The sequence below is a fragment of the Lissotriton helveticus genome, chromosome 11, assembly GCF_964261635.1.
Source record: "Lissotriton helveticus chromosome 11, aLisHel1.1, whole genome shotgun sequence".
Classification (NCBI taxonomy): Eukaryota; Metazoa; Chordata; class Amphibia; order Caudata; family Salamandridae; genus Lissotriton; species Lissotriton helveticus.
The window spans coordinates 1068281483-1068299951 of record NC_136072.1 but is presented as its reverse complement, the minus strand read 5'-3'; the positions used below and the strand labels follow the sequence as shown (position 1 = coordinate 1068299951).

The following is an 18469-nucleotide window of genomic DNA, read 5'->3' as shown; positions in this document are numbered from 1 at the left end:
CTCTTCATTGTCTTTATTCTTTGTGCAGTCTAATAATTCCAGGTCTAATTTGGCTACCAAATTATTCAGCGCACTCCCATAATTAGTGTGCGGGAAGTGGTTAAAAACAATACTACCTCCATTAAAATACTCCTCACGGTGGCCACAGATCCCCTTCTGTGCATGACTACATGATTAAATGTTAAAATCACCCACCCAGATTATTACTGGGGGATCACTTGATAGAACAAGTACTTCCTCTATTGCCCGCTCTATGTCCAGTACAATTGTGCCCCGGTTGGGTCCAGCAATATTATTGTAAAAATTTACTATAACTAAATCCCTACCTTTACCATGCACTAGACGCAAAATTGATGCATACTGAGCCACCTCCACGTAACCACCAGGGCTAAATTCTGTTAGGGTAGTGGATACCAGGGTCAATAGACCGCCTTTTGCTCTTCCTGCCCTTCCTGCTGAAGCTATTGCATCCACACTATATGATGTATACCCCTCGACTTGTATTTGGGTTCTATGCCACGTCTCCTGGAGACAAATTATATCGCGCCCTTGCTTAATAAAGTTATCCCAGAACGGCGTAGTTATTTTGGCAGTAATTCCCGCTATGTTCCAGGTAATAACCTTTAAGCATTCAGCAGAGTTATCGGCTAATAAATCATAGTGTGCGGTCACTTCAGGTCTCATGAAACTCGCATTCATAGTTATATCCGTACTAGGAGTAACATCAGATTGAGCTATTTCGTCAATTTTATACTGGTCGCTACTTACTAAGCTCACAGCAGTGTCCCCTTCTGCCCTATTTGTACACAGCAGCCCTTGGTCAATTACAGCCATTTCCCCAGATACGATTGTTTCAGGTTGTGGTAGTATAGTTTGTTCCCTCAGTCAATCATTCTCTTCTAATGAACCAAACACCTGGAATCTGTTGTAGGTCGGAATTGTAATATTATCCCATAGGTTATACAAAGGTGCTGGTTCATAAGCTACATTGAAGTGATTAGAATGGGCAGCTCTATAGCAGTCAACAGTCTGCGTTATGGCTTGTTTTCCTGACTGACTCCTATAGAAATAGTCTAGGGGGAGCAAAGTTGTATTATATTCGTGTTTAGAGGGTATGGGTGCATTTAAAATGGAATTTCTGGCCCATTCAGGGATCCTAAAATTAATAACTATGCAGTTCCCATTTATCTCCTTTTTGCTGGGTCCCAACCAGCCTACTCTCTGTGTAGAGATAATTTGGTTTGCCCCACGCATTGGGAACCCACAATTTTGAGCAAGCCAATACAAGGTTTTGTTCTTAAGGGTTTGCTGGTTTTCAAATTGGGTGGGCTTGAGCTTTGGTACGTTAGCGAGAATAGCTACATACGGGGCAGTAGCTACTATGACAGGAGGCGAAGGGATAGGTGCTCTTGTTTCATTGTTAGACAAGTTGTTACCGGGTTTACCCTTTAACACATTAGTTGTAGTTGGCTTAGTTTGTGTGTTAAGATGTTCTAACAAATCTAAGTTGGCTATACCCAGCTTTTCAAGAATCTCCACTTTGTCCGGTAGGACCCTCAATCTTTCAGCCATCGGTGTAATGTGGGATTTTACCATTAGCTCTAATTGATGTATGAGACCTTCCATATTAATGGGTGGTGAATTTTGCTGGGCAATAGCAAGATTTTCACTCAGCTGTAGATTTGTATTCAGCCGCAATGTCTCTCCCTCCCTCCCTTGTTTCAATGTGGTCTGAATTAGACTCTTCTTTTTACTCCTGTATCTCTTCCCTTGTCTATTTACGACTACCAGTTTCCTACTGTGGGTAGATTTATGTTTGAGCCGACCTGTTCCATGATTACTCATGCAACTTAATAGACTGGTGTCAGCTGATTCAACTATTAAGTTAATATCATTAGTGCCACAGCCACCTGACTCTACTCTAACACTGGACACATCGGTCACTGTAGATGGATGAGGAATCTCACTGGATTTTAAATTAGGAGTTAGTGACAGCCTACTCTCCCGGGCAACAAATACAGTAGATGGTGACTGTTGTGGTGCCTCATCTGGATTCTGCTCATTCCCTGGCAAATCTGCATAAGAATCTAGTAAAATTGAATCCTGTGATAAAGCTGTTATAATAGAAGTATTTACAGGTAAATCGGCTCCTTGTGTGGACGGAGTTCTCAGGCACATGCTTGGTGGTAATGAGAGGCATCTTTCTGTGTTTTCTATAGCAGTAACTACAACCCCGATTGTTTGTTGCAGCATTTTGTCAATTGGAGTTAGGGTTGGAAGCGGGGTTTGGGCCTGCATTCATTTCCTAGTAGTCGCTCGTGTGGACATTGGAGTCTTTTTAACCATGGTTCTGCTTGTTGCCTCAATCAGTTCTGTAAAGAGATCGTTCACACTCCTACAACAGTTGTTACCTTAAGCGATGTTTTGGTCATAGAGCCAAGGGACACAGCCCAGCCCAGTCTCTTCCGGCCTCTGAGGGCCTAAGAGGGCCCGCCCTTTTCCCGGGCTTCGCCCGGCGTTCCGCTCGCGTCCCGCGAGGCGGGACTTACACCAAATGTATGCGCCTCCTGGCGCGGTCGAGTGATGCGTGGGCAGCAAAGGTTGCTGGCTGTTGTGGTCCCCAGCCCGCACTTCGCTCGGCGGTCGCGCCAGTATGGTGTCAGGACCAGCGGGACAGCGGGAGGCAGGCGGGGGGTTCCGGTCGCAGGGAAAAGACAGCAACCTCCCTCGTGCAGCGTGAGCAGGTCAGCAAAGTTACCCCACTCAGCAGTGGCTTACACCAAATTTATGCACCTCCTGGCACGGTCGAGTGATGCGTGGGCAGCAAAGGTTGCTGGGTGTTGTGGTCCCCAGCCCGCACTCCGCTCGGCGGTCACGCCGGTATGGTGTCAGGACCAGCGGGAGGCAGGCGGGGGGTTCCGGTCGCAGGGAAAAGGCAGCAACCTCCCTCGTGCAGCGTGAGCAGGTCAGCAAAGTTACCCCACTCAGCAGGGGCTTACACCAAATTTATGCGCCTCCTGGCGCGGTCGAGTGATGCGTGGGCAGCAAAGGTTGCTGGGTGTTGTGGTCCCCAGCCCGCACTCCGCTCGACGGTCGCGCCGGTATGGTGTCAGGACCAGCGGGACAGCGGGAGGCAGGCGTAGGGTTCCGGTCGCAGGGAAAAGGCAGCAACCTCCCTCGTGCAGCGTGAGCAGGTCAGCAAAGTTACCCCACTCAGCAGGGGCTTACACCAAATGTATGCGCCTTCTGGCACGGTCGAGTGATGCGTGGGCAGCAAAGGTTGCTAGGTGTTGTGGTCCCCAGACCGCACTCCGCTCGGCGGTCGCGCCGGTATGGTGTCAGGACCAGCGGGACAGCGGGAGGCAGGCGGGGGGTTCCGGTCACAGGGAAAAGGCAGCAACCTCCCTCGTGCAGCGTGAGCAGGTCAGCAAAGTTACCCCACTCAGCAGGGGCTTACACCAAATGTATGCGCCTCCTGGCGTGGTCGAGTGATGCGTGGGCAGCAAAGGTTGCTGGGTGTTGTGGTCCCCAGCCGGCACTCCGCTTGGCGGTCGCGCCGGTATGGTGTCAGGACCAGCGGGACAGCATGAGGCAGGCGGGGGGTTCCGGTCGCAGGGAAAAGGCAGCAACCTCCCTCGTGCAGCGTGAGCAGGTCAGCAAAGTTACCCCACTCAGCAGGGGCTTACACCAAATTTATGCGCCTCCTGGCGCGGTCGAATGATGCGTGGGCAGCAAAGGTTGCTGGGTGTTGTGGTCCCCAGCCCGCACTCCGCTCGACGGTCGCGCCGGTATGGTGTCAGGACCAGCGGGACAGCGGGAGGCAGGCGGAGGGTTCCGGTCGCAGGGAAAAGGCAGCAACCTCCCTCGTGCAGCGTGAGCAGGTCAGCAAAGTTACCCTACTCAGCAGGGGCTTTCACCAAATTTATGCGCCTCCTGGCGCGGTCGAGTGATGCGTGAGCAGCAAAGGTTGCTGGGTGTTGTGGTCCCCAGCCTGCACTCCGCTCGGCAGTCGCGCCGGTATGGTGTCAGGACCAGCGGGACAGCGGGAGGCAGGCGGGGGGTTCCGGTCACAGGGAAAAGGCAGCAACCTCCCTCGTGCAGCGTGAGCAGGTCAGGAAAGTTACCCCACTCATCAGGGGCTTACACCAAATGTATGCGCCTCCTGGCGCGGTCGAGTGATGCGTGGGCAGCAAAGGTTGCTGGGTGTTGTGGTCCCCAGCCCGCACTCCGCTCGGCGGTCGCGCCGGTATGGTGTCAGGACCAGCGGGAGGCAGGCGGGGGTTCCGGTCGCAGGGAAAAGGCAGCAACATCCCTCGTGCAGCGTGAGCAGGTCAGCAAAGTTACCCCACTCAGCAGGGGCTTACACCAAATGTATGCGCCTCCTGGCGCGGTCGAGTGATGCGTGGGCAGCAAAGGTTGCTGGGTGTTGTGGTCCCCAGCCCGCACTCCGCTCGGCGGTCGCGCCAGTATGGTGTCAGGACCAGCGGGACAGCGGTAGGCAGGCGGGGGGTTCCGGTCGCAGGGAAAAGGCAGCAACCTCCCTCGTGCAGCGTGAGCAGGTCAGCAAAGTTACCCCCTCAATGGGTTCAATACCATGCTGCCAGTTACGTAACTGCGGGTCCTGGTAAATTCTGGATCTTGTCTTCTGAGATCAAATGCTTTTTATTGAAATTAACAAGATGAAATGCAAAAGTACAAGGACGCTGGCAAATGCATTGCTAATGGATTTTTTTCCGTTTCATTCAGAAAAATCAGATTTTGAACATGCAATACAATATCAATGTAAATTAAAGGCTGTTATGGAGTGCAGATACATTAAAGCTATTTTGGTGTTAATAGTTTTAATGTCTCCATTGAGAAAAATGCAATGCCTCATTCCCAAACAAAAAATAAATGAAAACTTACTAATGAAAATAAAACCACGGGTAACATCTTACCTGCGTCAAGATCCTCTCCAACCGCACCCGGCCCTTCAGTGCGAAATCTTTCTGCAAATTCGACCAGCTCTTTCTTATACTCTCCAATCTCGTCTCTGGAAATCTGTTAGAAGCAAAATTAAGAAAATATGTTCATTCTTTTCATCTTACTTCTGAGCTCTTACTTTTAAATCATCTATCTTGAAAGAAATTCACCTGCGTAAAGGTCTTTTTAACCCGTCCAAGGCTGTGGTCTACTTCATCAGATTTATGCACAAGAGCTTCCCACTTATCTTTGATTGTAATCACCAGTTCTTTTTCTTCCTCAGGGACCTGGATGGCACAACAACAACAGAAATCAATGCACGCTTTATGTTTCCAGAGAGTGTGAATGGAATAGTAGTAAAATTATCAATGGTATGGGTAATACATTTTTGTGAAAAATGAGGTTGTTGGTTGAGTGGGGGAAACCCTGCTCAAGTAACAGCTACAATCCCTGTCACTAAAGTCACTAAATTAACCTGTGCTTAAACCTCTTGTAGCTTAGCACAAATCCAGTCAGGCTTAACTTAGAGGCAATCTGCAAACTATTTATGCAGCATGCAAACAGTAATAAAGTTAAAATACAAGAAAAGTTCCACACCAATTTACAGAAATAGAGTACATTTTACTACATTATTTGGCACCAAAATGACAAAAATCCAATCAGTAGAACCGGAGTTATGACTTTTTAACGTTTAAAGTAAAAACTAGCACCTAAAGGATCCAAGAGCCAACCACAGACTTCTACTCTCGCAAGACTGGGTCAAAGTTGAATGTTGTGGCAGACTGCAATGGAGCACAGGTCGGATACAAGTAATGGATTGGGCCCAATCCTCACTTACCTTCAGACTTAGAATAAATTTTGTGGAAAAATGTCTGAGAAAATAAAGTTCACCGAGGCAAGACTACAGGCAGTGTCCAAGGAGGAGGCGTCATCATCACGGAGCAGCTGGACAAAGTTGTGGTGAAGACTTCTAAGTTGGGACTTAGTCTCTTTTTTTTAAATCGAAAATCTCAAGTTGAAAGCTTGCCAACCGGCAATGCACCTTGATTGGAAAGACAAGCAGGTAGGTCCCAGTATCCTCAGTTCTTGGAGCACTTTTAGCCAAAAATCTTTTAAGTCCCAGGTTTTAGATTTTGGCTATCTTGGAATCTTTAGAACAAATTCCAATGGTCTATCAATGGAGAGGCACCACTTGGAGGGGCAAGACTCACTCAGGCTGAGTACAGGTACAATTTCAAGATGGTTGGAGCCTTTTCGGTCCTTGAGACTCTGTTCCGTAGGTCACCCAACTAGCCCTTGGAGTCACTCTGGTAGTCTTGGAATCAAGCAGTGGAACAGGGCTTAAGCAGCAGGGCAGGCCTCTGAGGTTTCAAGGCAGGCTCAGAGCAGTCCTTCCAAGAGCAGCAAAGCAATCTTCTAAAGTGCACAGCTGGCCACAGCAGTAGGCATTCCTCTGAGAGTTCTCCTGCAGGTCCAGAAAATGAACTGAAAAGGAAGTCTGACACAATGGACTAGCGTGAAGTTCGTTGTGTAAAGGCAGAGCATAGCCTATTGAATTGAAAGTGGGGAAGTGCCCAGCTCCGACCTCCATCCTGCTAGTGTTGGCCCATCAAGGGACACCTAATCACTCTATTGTGTGGCTGTCTGGCCGGAATGTGAAAGGACCAACTGCCAAACTACACCCATTCATGTGACCCAGGAACAGGTTGCAGGCACCAAATAGAGGAGGAAACTGGCAACTTTCTAAAAGCACTGTTTTCAAAATTGTTACTTAAAATATGACTTTACCATCAAAGAAGATTTAAAACGATGATTTCTCAGACACCAAAGAACAAGTTACTTATCTTTGGAATGCGTTATCTGACTGAGACAGAATCTAGCCGCAGATTCCTTACTTTAGAATCTTCCCCAGGCACGAGACTGGATCCGGAAAAAAATTCCCATAGCATGTGCCCACATTGGTAGAGGGCATCACGCGACTCCATATCGATGTTGTCCACCAGAAGTGATGCCGAGGAAGTCCATAAAACTCCCTTGCCAACTTCAGTTTCTTCCATTACTATTTTCTGCCCTTAAAACGTGGAGCCACGTATACAACTGCCTATTAAAACAGTGAGCTAAAATAATAGACACCCTTGTATTAAATAATCACTGGATTCTTCCTTTTTATTATTTATTTGTTTATTTTAATTTGAGGATGCGAATGACCAAAATTAAATCTTTGAGACAAAAGAAGAATCAGTTCGCAAAGTGGTTAGGACAGGAGGGTTGTTAAGGAATCTGCAGCTAGATCCAGTCTCTACCAGATAATGCGTTACCAAAGGTAAGTAACTTGTTTATCTGATAGAGGCATCTAGCCACAGATTCCTTACTTTAGAATCAAGTGCCAAAGCCATACCATCCCCTGAGGAGAGTCTTTGAACCAAGACCTTGAAGAGTCTCTTTCTATAACAAACCCAGTCCAAAACAAGAGAAACACACCAGACATTCATAACAATCTAGGTGAGCAATAACATATAGGAATTACAGGTAAGTAAAGTCAAGAGACATTTAAACCATGGGAATAAAATACCCATGTTAGTATGACAAATCTGTGACACTAACCAACAATAGGAGTATAAAACTATTCGCACCCCTAATGGGATCCGAACCATGCGTTTTCACCTCACGATAACTGTGAACAGAACCACAGTAACAAAACGTCTTTAAAAAAAAACATTAAATGCATGGGGATAACATTACCCCTGACAATAATACGCCGCTAAATGACCGTAAGAAAAATAAACATTTGGTCCTATATCCCAACGGGAACTGCATGTTTGAACCTGTGGAACACAAAGCAGCAGGCCATGCTACTGAGCAATACCTTTATGCGTTATAACCTAAGATATCCAATATAAATATACAGTGACATAGTAGCCAAATAATTAAACGCCCATTTATCAATAAAAGAAAATTCAAATGAAAAGATACAGAAATAAAGTAAATGAATCCACAGACAATACTGTCATAACAGTATGTAAGTATAATGCGATCATAGCACTTAGGAAAGCAACAGCCATCCAACCCGTCAGAGTAATGCAAGTTGCTTGAGACAGCACTCTTAAGCAATGGTAGTATAGAGCTGAATAAGATATTAAGTATCGAACAGATACCTTGGTAGCCTAGGAAAAACCAAGGTTAGAACGTGACCTTACTTTTATGAATAGAGACATATCTACAGATGATCTAGAAAAAAGTCCCCCATACTGAAACCATAAACTTTAAAGGATTCCATAATAAAAGAATCCGACCGATCTATAAAATAAACATCAATTTTTTATATGTCATCTAGGGACTACACTGGAAAATATAAACTCAAGCACCAAAAACTAGAGACAAAGAATAGGAAAAGGTACTCACATAACCAGAAAAGGTCTCTCAGAACACGTGATTAGGAATACCCAATCACCTTCACCAGCCATATCTAATGCCCCAGAAATTAATCAGATACTTTGTGTCCCTGTTTCACATGCTTCAGACTTTTCATATGATATTGCTCTGCCCCATGTTACCTACTACTGGGAACACCTCACTGTGTACATTAAAATCCATTCACGAGGAAGACGTTTCATAAGCCTGAGGTATGTTTGTTGGGACCATTACAATGCCACAAGCCTAAAACACTGCGTGGTTGGATTTCTGAATCTAGCATTTGTGCTACCTAAGAGGGTGATGGCAATGAAGTGGAAAGTGAATAAGGAACCTTCCCTCAAAAAGGTGGATAAGTAATTTTAAAAATTGTGCCAGACTGAAAGCATTGCCCTACGAGGAGAGGAAATCTATGGATTACGAGAACACCCAACAACGAACCCATGGGATATTAAGTACCTTTGAGATTGTATATGAAAAGTAGAGGGAAAGGTGCTATACTAAATCTGGAAGGGGCACCCAGAGATACTTAATAGATATATGAGAGTATGGAAATCGACTCCTGCATTGAAAGGGTTACAGCTACACCTACACATTGAAAACCTGTATATCGTGGATAGCAGCATGCACAAAACAATACACCTTCTGCAACTTGAGATAGCTGTACACAAGGTCCACAAGCTATTTATGTTGATTATGACATTAACACAAATTGAGGACATCTTTCCATTTATGTCATTGTAAAATGCATTCCATCCTGAGCTTAATGTATGCTAAGCAGAAGAAGAAGATGACATGAGATTTAGGACTACGCAACGGTGTATGCCGAGGACGCTCAGCTACTGCTCACATATGAATGTGATTCAGATAGGGCAAAAAATGTTTACACTCTATATGAAAGCAGTGATGGGCTGGCTTGTAATGAATCACTTACAATGCAATCCCGAAAAAACTGAGATCCTGTTATTTGGCCACGGACTACCGGCCGGGCTGGACAGGAGCCAGGCTAGCAGCAACACCCTGCCGCCTGCTCCGATTAAGGTGGCGAAAACATTTGGGTATATTATTTTTTTTTTTTTAAGTTTGAAGTTTATTGAAATATAAAGAAACAAAGACAGAAAATGAAGAAACAATCAAGAGTTATGAAAAAATGAGACCAATCTTACATAATAGTGAATTACGTTGGGGAAACTGAAGCATAAAATATGAAAAAATAAATAATGAATATGAGGAACATAGGGAAATGAGGAGATATCTGAAAATATGAGAATGGATAAAAAATATGATAAAATACTAGCTGTAACAGATAGTATATTAAACGAATAAATTAAGGTAATGCATTCATGGAGGTTTACAAACTTCAACAGTACGAATCGGAAGTGGTGGAGGAGGTTTAGCAACTGTGGATAGATAGTCAGTGAGGGGAAGCCATAAGAGATCACGTTTGATTGCTAAGGAGATAGGAGAAACAAAATTAGTGTCAAGTCGGTGATTAAAGCAAACTGCGTTCCACCATGCAGTAAAAGAAACATCATTAGCTTGTTTCCAGTGTGATGTAATATGATGGAAAGCAATGGCTATGCATAGATCAAGTAATTTTTGGTTGGAGTGGGAATCAGCGAGTGTGGGAGAGAGGGAACCTAAGAAAATATGTGAAATGGAGAATGAAACCGTAATGTTGAAAATTTTTTGGAGCTGAAACCATACTAAGTGCCAGAAACGTAATATGGGAGGACATTCAAATAACATGTGTTTCAAATCAGCTGAGGGGAAATTGCAGGACCAACAAGTAGATGGAGTGTCTGGGGAAAAGGAGGACAGGAGTAATGGAGTGAATAGAATACGATTATAAATAAAGAATAATGTTTGTGTGGTATTTGCAGCTCTGGATGTACTATGAATTTTAGACCAAATTTTGTCCCATAAAATAATGGACCATGTGTGAGATAAATCTTCCTCCCAAGCCAACTCAATCTTAGATTTTGTACGATCAGCAGAGGACTGTAAAGATTTATAAATAAATGACGCAGAAAGAGATTGATCAATAGCATTAGAAATCGAAAGATGTGTGGTAGGGATAGAGGTAGAGGTTGGGAGTGAAGAAAGATATTGAGTAAGGGATGGAAGTAACGATAAGTATTGTTTACGGGATGAGGCAGGTAATGAGAATTTTGCTTGAAGGTCTTGGAAAGAAAGAGGTTGAGTATCTGAGAGAAGTTGTGAGATCCAGTTTAGACCATGGGAATGCCAGGATTTCCAGTATAAGGAACGATTACGAATTTTGAGGAATTTATTGTGCCAAATAGGTTGAGCGTGGGTGGAGGAGGCAGATGGGTATGTGGATATTAAGTATGGACGAAGAAGAGAGCAGGAGTGAGATATGATGGGGGAACAAATGGATGATACCTTAGAGGTAAAGGAGAGGACTTCTCGAAAATCATAAGGGTGAAGAAGAGAGGATTCTAATGTGAGCCATAGGGGAGGAATGCGAGGAAGATCTGAAGAAAGCCACCTCATAGATTGTTTTAAAGAAAATGCGTTATGGTAAGACTTAAAGTGGGGGAATTTGACACCACCAAGGGATTTGTCTTTTTTCAGGGAAGAAAGTGCTATCCGAGATTTTTTGCCTTTCCATAAGAATTTTAATAGAAGGGAGTCGATCGATTTGAAGTAATGATCTGGAATACGGACGGGAATCATGGAAACAGAATAGAGGACTAAGGGAGCTAGCATCATTTTGATGGAGTCTAGTCGACCCCACCAAGAAAGGAATAGAGGGTTCCACCGCGTTATTGATGTATTAATTTTGGTAGAAAGAGCTTCGAAATTAAATTTAAGAGTGTCTGGAATACGGGGGGCAAACCAGATACCTAAATATTTGATCTTTATGGGCTGCCAGGAAAAGCCAGAAGATTCAAAGAGATGTTTTTGGCATAAGGGATTTAAAGGTAAGATTTCACATTTATCTGTGTTAAGACGATAACCTGAGACGGTAGAGAAAGAAGAAACTTGACGAAGGAAGGAAGGGAGAGTTGTTTGAGGGTCCGAGCAATAAAATAAAATGTCATCAGCGTATACAGATAATTTAGCTTGCTGGTGAGGGCCATATTGGAAACCAGTGATCGTGTCATCAAGTCTAATCTTAGTTAAAAAGGGTTCTAAGGCTATAATAAACAGTAGAGGGGATAGTGGGCATCCTTGACGAACCCCTCTTTGAAGAGGAAAGTAGTCGGAAACCATACCATTGGCAAAGATTGACGCATGGGGGCTAGAGTATAGTAGTGATATTAGAGATATGAATTTAGGGGGGAAGCCAAACCATTGAAGAGCTTGGAACATAAAGTCCCAACCAATTCTGTCGAATGCTTTTTCAGCATCGAGGGAGATAGCAGCAAGGGGGGAAGAAAGGGATGGGGCTCTACTCAAAATATTAAAGAAAACACGAGAATTATCTGAAGATAGGCGACCCTTAACGAAACCGGATTGCTCAGGACCTATAAGTTCTGGTAATAAGGGATCTAGTCGGAGAGCTATAATTTTGGCGAAGATTTTATAATCAGTGTTTACTAGTGATATGGGACGGTAGTTCTTACATAGGGTATGGTCTTTATCTGGTTTAGGTATCAAACAAATCAATGCTTCTTGGAAGGTTCCTTGAGAGGATCCGGAGGCCGCAAAAGATTGGAATAGGAGATGCAATTTTGGGAGAAGAAGGGAAGAGAAGTAAGTATAGAATTCAACGGTAAAACCATCGGGCCCTGGGGCTTTACCTCGACGAAGAATAGAGATTGCATGAGAAATTTCCGATTGGCTAATGTCCAAATCTAATGATTGAAAATCAAGATGGGATGCTTCTGGAGAAGGGATATTTTGAAAGTATGAAAGGAGATCTTGAGGGTCGGGAATAGATTCGGGAGTGTAGAGATTTTGGTAAAAGGAAACAAATTGAGCCAGTACGTCTTTATCTTTAAAGAAAGACACTCCATGTGGGTTTTGCAAGGATTCAATTTTTGTACGTTCTTTACGTATCTTAAGGTAATTGGCCAGGAGCCTGCCCATCTTGTTTTGTCCGCCGTAGTAGCGGGAATTGCATTTTAGGAGAGAGTTAGAGGCAGCATTGGTGGTAAATTTATTGAAATCAAGTTTGGCTGAAATTAATTCACGTAGAGAAGCTTCAGAATTTGAGTTATAGTACGTATATTCCAATTTTTTAATTTTATCCAAGAGTTGAGTTGACTTAGAGATTGATTGTTTTTTCTTTTGGGAGACAAAATTAATAATAAAACCACGTGCAGCTGCTTTAAACGAGTCCCAAATCATAACAAAAGGAGATTCAGGAAGGTGGTTAAGTGTAAAAAATTCAGTGGAAAATTGCCTAAATTGGGTGCAAAAATCAGAATCAAGAAGTAGGGAATTATTAAATCTCCAACGGCCTGAATGAGGGGAGTAGGGAATAAGATCAATGTCCACAAAAACGGGAGCGTGGTCTGAAATGAGAATGGAGCCTATATCTGAGTGAATGGCAAGTTGGGCCAGAGGTTTGCTAAGGAAAAGGTAATCAATACGTGATTGGGAGTGATGTGTGGGGGAGTAGAAAGAGTATTCTCTGAGGTCAGGGTTACAAAGCCTCCAAATGTCAACTAATGCATTATTCTGTATAGAGGAGATAAACTGGGTATGCATTTTGGAAGGAACAAATTTAACTTTTGAATTTCTATCGATAAAGGGATCATAAATTTGGTTGCAGTCACCGCCAAGAATAACGTATTGGTCATTGAGGGTAACCAGTTTGTTCGAAATAGCAGGCCAGAACAATTTATCAACGCCAGTTGGGGCATAAACATTAAAAATAACTAGAGGTATTTTGTCTATAAGAAGATTAACAATTACCCAACGACCATCATCATCGCACTCTTGAGATACAATTGAAACATTTAACTTTTTATGACAGAGTATAACAGTACCATTTTTCTTACCTACAGCAGGTGAATAAAAAACGTGACCCACCCAACATTGTTTAAGTTTAGTAGACTCTAAATCTGTGAGGTGGGATTCTTGAAGAAGGGCTACATCTGCCTTAAGTCTGGTTAAATGTGTTAAAACTCGTTGACGTTTAATGGGGTTATTCAACCCCTTAACATTCCAGGTGACTACTCGGAATGTACAATATCATGAGAATGATATACGAGAAAAGAGAAAGTGGAATAGAAAAGTAGTTGAGAAATGTTGAAAGAAGTAGTAAGATTGCAAGAACATATGTATGAGAGAGATAGAGAGAGAAAGTGAGAGCAAGAAAGAGAAGAAGAGATAAAGAAAGGAATATAAAGGAAGATAAGAGAGAACAAGTCAAGAGAAGAAACATAACAACAAATACAAATGAGAACTAGGGGGTGACGACGCCAGAAGAGGACGACATCAACAACAGAAACTCACGTCATCGAACACCGGAGGAACCAGCTTAGGATCAATTGAAGGGAGCAGAAACTACACCGGGACGGGGAACAGAAGGAGAGGATCTGTGATGAGACAAAAAATGGAATAGATAAGTTAAAAGTACATAAGGACGCCAAGTATAGGAACTACGCGACAGTAGAATGAAGTAAACAAAATATATATGGATACAATAAGGTAAGGGGAGTCGATACTAGGTACAGTAGGGAAATAAAGGGGTAAAAAATTTTAGTCAAATCAGGAAGACACATAAATCATTAAACTGGTCTTGCAGTGTCCATGTTGATGGTTTCATGGTGACGGAGGAATTCTTCAAGGACTCGTGGGTCTTCAAAAGTCGTTGTCTTTTCTTTATACGTAACCTTGAAGAGGCAAGGATGAAGGAGACCGAATCTGGCGCCAAGATCTCGCAATCGTGGTCGTAGATCGAGAAATTGTTTCCTGCGGTCAGCTGTCACTTTGGCTACGTCTTGAGATAGATACAGACGGTGACCTTCCCACATAATCTGCTTCTTCGCTTTGGCTGCTGAAAGTACCTGAAGTAAGTCGGTATATTGTAGGAAGAGCATGATGACTCCGCGGGGCTTGGAGGAAACTTTCGGACCCAGTCTATGAGCACGTTGAATGTTGAGTGTGACAGAAGATGGAAGATCCAAAATTTTTGGTAAAAAGGTTTGGAAGAAGGAGGTTGGATTGGACCCTTCTGTGAGCTCTGGAAGATTATAAAGGCGCAGGTTATTGCGACGATTTCTATTTTCCAACTCCTCAGTCTGTCGTCTTAAGAGAGAGACATCCTTCTCCAATGAGGAAATTCTTGAGCAGGAAGATTGTAGAGCCTCCGTTGATTGTTCCACTATCAGGACTCTGGATTCGAGAGTGGACCATTTATCGTGAAGAAATTGCAGTGTTTTAGTAGTTTCAGCCATGAAGGGTTTAAGTGCTCGAAGTTCTTCAAGAATAAGATCCATGGAAGCGGATGATGACTCAGAACCTGGAGATGGTGGATCTTTCTTGTGACGCTTCGTGGAGCCAGGTTGCAGAAGTTTACTGGTGACGGTAGTCTTAGGAATAGCCCCACGAGTGACCTCCGCTTTAGAAGGAATGGTGTCCTCCATGGCCTGCGTCGTCGAGTCAGAGTCTGAGGAAAGATGTGGCTTGGTTTTGGTAGTCGTGAGCTTCTGAGTGCGCAATTTCCCCATATATGGTATGGGAGATAAATAATAATGTTCCTGTAGGTTCAGAAGATAGAAGCTCTGTGGTGAAAGTATTCCTCAGCAAGAAAAAATATCAGTGCTGTGAAAGGTAGAGCACAACACATTGATGTCAGAACCTTGTTGCGCAGAAGAAAGTAAAATGCGTCACACAAAAGACATCATTAAAATAAAGGTGTACTCAAAAAGACTGGAACAGCACTGTATAATATGAGCATGAAGAGAAAAATCGTCTGTATCATGTGTGGAAACAGATAGACGTTGTTTAGGATAAACAAAAACAAATGATATCCTTTCTTGTAGGTTCCATTGAAAATGCCTTTGAAAAGCGGCGCCCAGATGAGGAATTCAGCCTGAAAGCAGCGCTCAGCGTGAAGAAAGCGTGACGAAATAGGGGAACCACAGGCTGAAAAACGCTAACATGAGGATTCAGTTAATGAGGAACATCAGTATTATGTATATCTTCTTGCCGCATTGAGTAGCGTTGACAAGGAGAGCACCGCACCGCGGTGCAAGTCCTCCGCTGACAGAAAACGGAGACGCGGCAAAAGTTCAAAGGAAATGGCGGCCGCCTGAGAGCGCGCCGCGTCAGTCACGAAAAGTCTGCATTTAGACGGAGTAGAGGGACGCAGGTGGTGTCAATCTGCTCACCTCATACTCCGATGCAAGAAGATGAAGTCGGCGTTCGAAAGGGTGCAGTTTAAGATAGGAAAACTGCTGGCATCGGCGTCCGATGTCCGGAGCTCCGCAGTCAAGCCGCCATCTTGTGCGGCGTTCAGGCCACGCCCTTGGGTATATTATTTGAACCTCAGCTCTCCTTCAAAGCCCAAATTGCGGCGGTGGAGAAATCCTGTAACTCATGCTCATGAAAATCGTGCACTTTCTTCCAGGTGATGTTCAGATAACAGTGGTTAGGGTGCCCATTTCTCTATGCTGGACTACGTCAATGTATTCTACCTGGAAATTCCAGACTATTAACAACGTCTCCAGGTGATAGAGAAAGAACATGGCTAGTCATCTTCGGTTCAAGCTGCCTAAACATTCTTCGGTGTCCCGATTTTGAGAGCAACTACACTGGCTGCAGGTCCGTAAACGAATCGTGTTTAAGGCTATAACGATAGTTCATCTCGCCCTTCACATCACCGGGCCCAGATACTTGAAGGGGAGGATAGTCGAGTACATTCCAGGAAGGCTGTTGCGCTCGAATGCACGCCTGATGTCAGTCCCCTGCTTCAGAAGAAAACGTCGGGGTGTGGCCCCCTTTGTGGTTCTGGCTGGAAAGATCTAGAATCAGATGCCTCTCCAACTCAGATCCATTACTGATAGGGTGATTTAAAAAAAAGAAATCTCTGATAACTCATCTATTTAATCTTTTAATTCTACAGTCCTTGTTTGATCCCTTCGTTTGTTCTTTCATGCCCAGCGCGAGTACACTCGTTGAGTAGCTGTGCGCTATATAAAAGCTAACCATTCATTCATTATATTATTCATTTTATTTGTATAGCGCAACAGCTACCCACAAAGCGTTTCCCGGCGCATTTAGAAGATGAATAATTCTGCTACGGACAAAGACCAGCTTAGATGTTGAACAGCCAGGTCTTTAGGGCTTTCCTGAAGCTCATGTAATTGGTCTCATTCACTCATTCATTCATCAGAAAACTCAAGAAGACATGTTAAAATAAGAAAAAATCCTACATTGCTCAACCCAGGACACTGGCACACGTAGCCGGATATATCCTGGAGACAGTAAGACCTTGCTGTGCCATTCATCAACAGCTAATAGTAATAATAAAATCAACACAGCAAACACGGTCTGCTATTTCAGTAATTAACCTTTAAATTAATAGAACTGTGTTATACACTTGATCACACCTAATTGGACTACTTGATTAATGGCATAAAAGGCCACGTGCTATCATCAATACAATATCTGAAGTTATATGCTACATTTTGAGTCACTATTATAATCATCGAAAAACATATTTGGCAGATTGCCACAAGATTCTGTTGTTGTGGTCCAAAATAAGACAATTAGGATATGTAGATAATCATAGGTCATTCATCCATGCAAGTATATATGAAATTAATGTCTGGAATGCAAACCAAGCTCTACATTTTCCCCTATTGCGGGTGCATTAGAGATATTTTCAACGCAAGGATTGACTGTTGATTGAACAATTAGAGATTCATAACAACCTTTTCATGTTATTGGTGACTCAAACATTGTTAACATGTAAATCTGAAATATTTGTGCCTATAAAGCAACGTTGAAGCTTGGGATGATTAGTACACTCACCTGTATATTGTACATTGCTAAAGTGCGGTACCTCTCCTGGATATCATTGAATCTCATTTCCACAGTCAAGGACATGTCTCGAATGTGTGCTATTGTGGCAAGGACAAATTTAAGATCTGTTAAGGTGCCGGGATTCGTCTTCAGGTTGACTTCCAATTTCTATAAAATAGAATATTCAGATAAAAATAATTAGCGGGCACCACACCAATCCTATTAAAAGACATTAAATAATAGGTAAGTAGGTGGAGAGGAGGTCATGAGAGTGACAATCCAACTGTGTTATGAGAGAATAAATTACAAGGAAAATAGTTCCTAGGAACTGAGCTACAAACCTCAACAACGTGTACAAAACGCTTTTACTTCGTATCGCAGTTCTTCAGAAGCATTCATTATTGGTCCCAAGGGCGCTCTTTCTATTTGTTAATGCCCAGTTGTGTTGATGTTTCTCCATATATACTCTTTAATCAGGACATATAGCAACAAAATCCACAATTAAGGCCCTTAGATTTGACCCTATATAACAAGTTACTTACCTTCAGTAATGCATTAAATGTATCAGCTGAGCTGGGATGCATGGGTAGGTCTGTAAGGAATCTGCAGCTAGATATTGTCTCTACCAGATAATGCGTTACTGAAGGTAAGTAACCTGTTCATCTGATAGAGAATTCTAGTTGCAGATTCCTTACCTTTGAATAGATACCCCACTTACACATCCTGGTGGTGGGCTGCAGACAAATTAATAGACTAGAAAGTCCTGCAGGATTGACGGGCGAAATGACCGTCCCTACGGCATGACTGACCAGGCAGTAGTGTTTAGCAAACATGTGCAATGAAGCCCACGTTGCTGCGTGCCATATATTCAGAACTGGAACATTATGAGTGAACGCTGTGATTGCAGCCTTTCCTCTGGTAGAATGGGATCGCAAGCCCTCATGAGGAACTCTTTTGTGCAGTCAAGGTAGAGCGACAATGCTGTTTTTTGTCCAGAAGATGGAGACGCTCCTCTTCCTTCGAGGGATGCAGTGGAGGGAAAAAGGTGAGCAGTGTGACTGACTGACCTAGATGGAATGGGGTCACCACTTTAGGAAGGAAAAAGGCTAGAGTACGAAGTTCCACCTTATCCGAGAATGTCATGAGA

At 43.5% G+C, this 18469-nt stretch overlaps 1 protein-coding gene across 2 annotated transcripts in view; it reads right to left on the bottom strand.

Moving 5' to 3' along the window:
- Window positions 1–18469, bottom strand: part of DNAH10 (dynein axonemal heavy chain 10) — a 2445728-nt gene that overhangs the window by 1572703 nt on the left and 854556 nt on the right. For both annotated transcript variants that reach the window (XM_078667623.1, XM_078667624.1), the window contains 3 exons: window positions 17332–17490; window positions 5133–5249; window positions 4938–5040 (listed from right to left, as the gene is read on the bottom strand). In XM_078667623.1, coding sequence (XP_078523749.1) covers window positions 4938–5040; window positions 5133–5249; window positions 17332–17490 — 379 coding nt within the window. The remainder of the gene's footprint in view (window positions 1–4937; window positions 5041–5132; window positions 5250–17331; window positions 17491–18469) is intronic.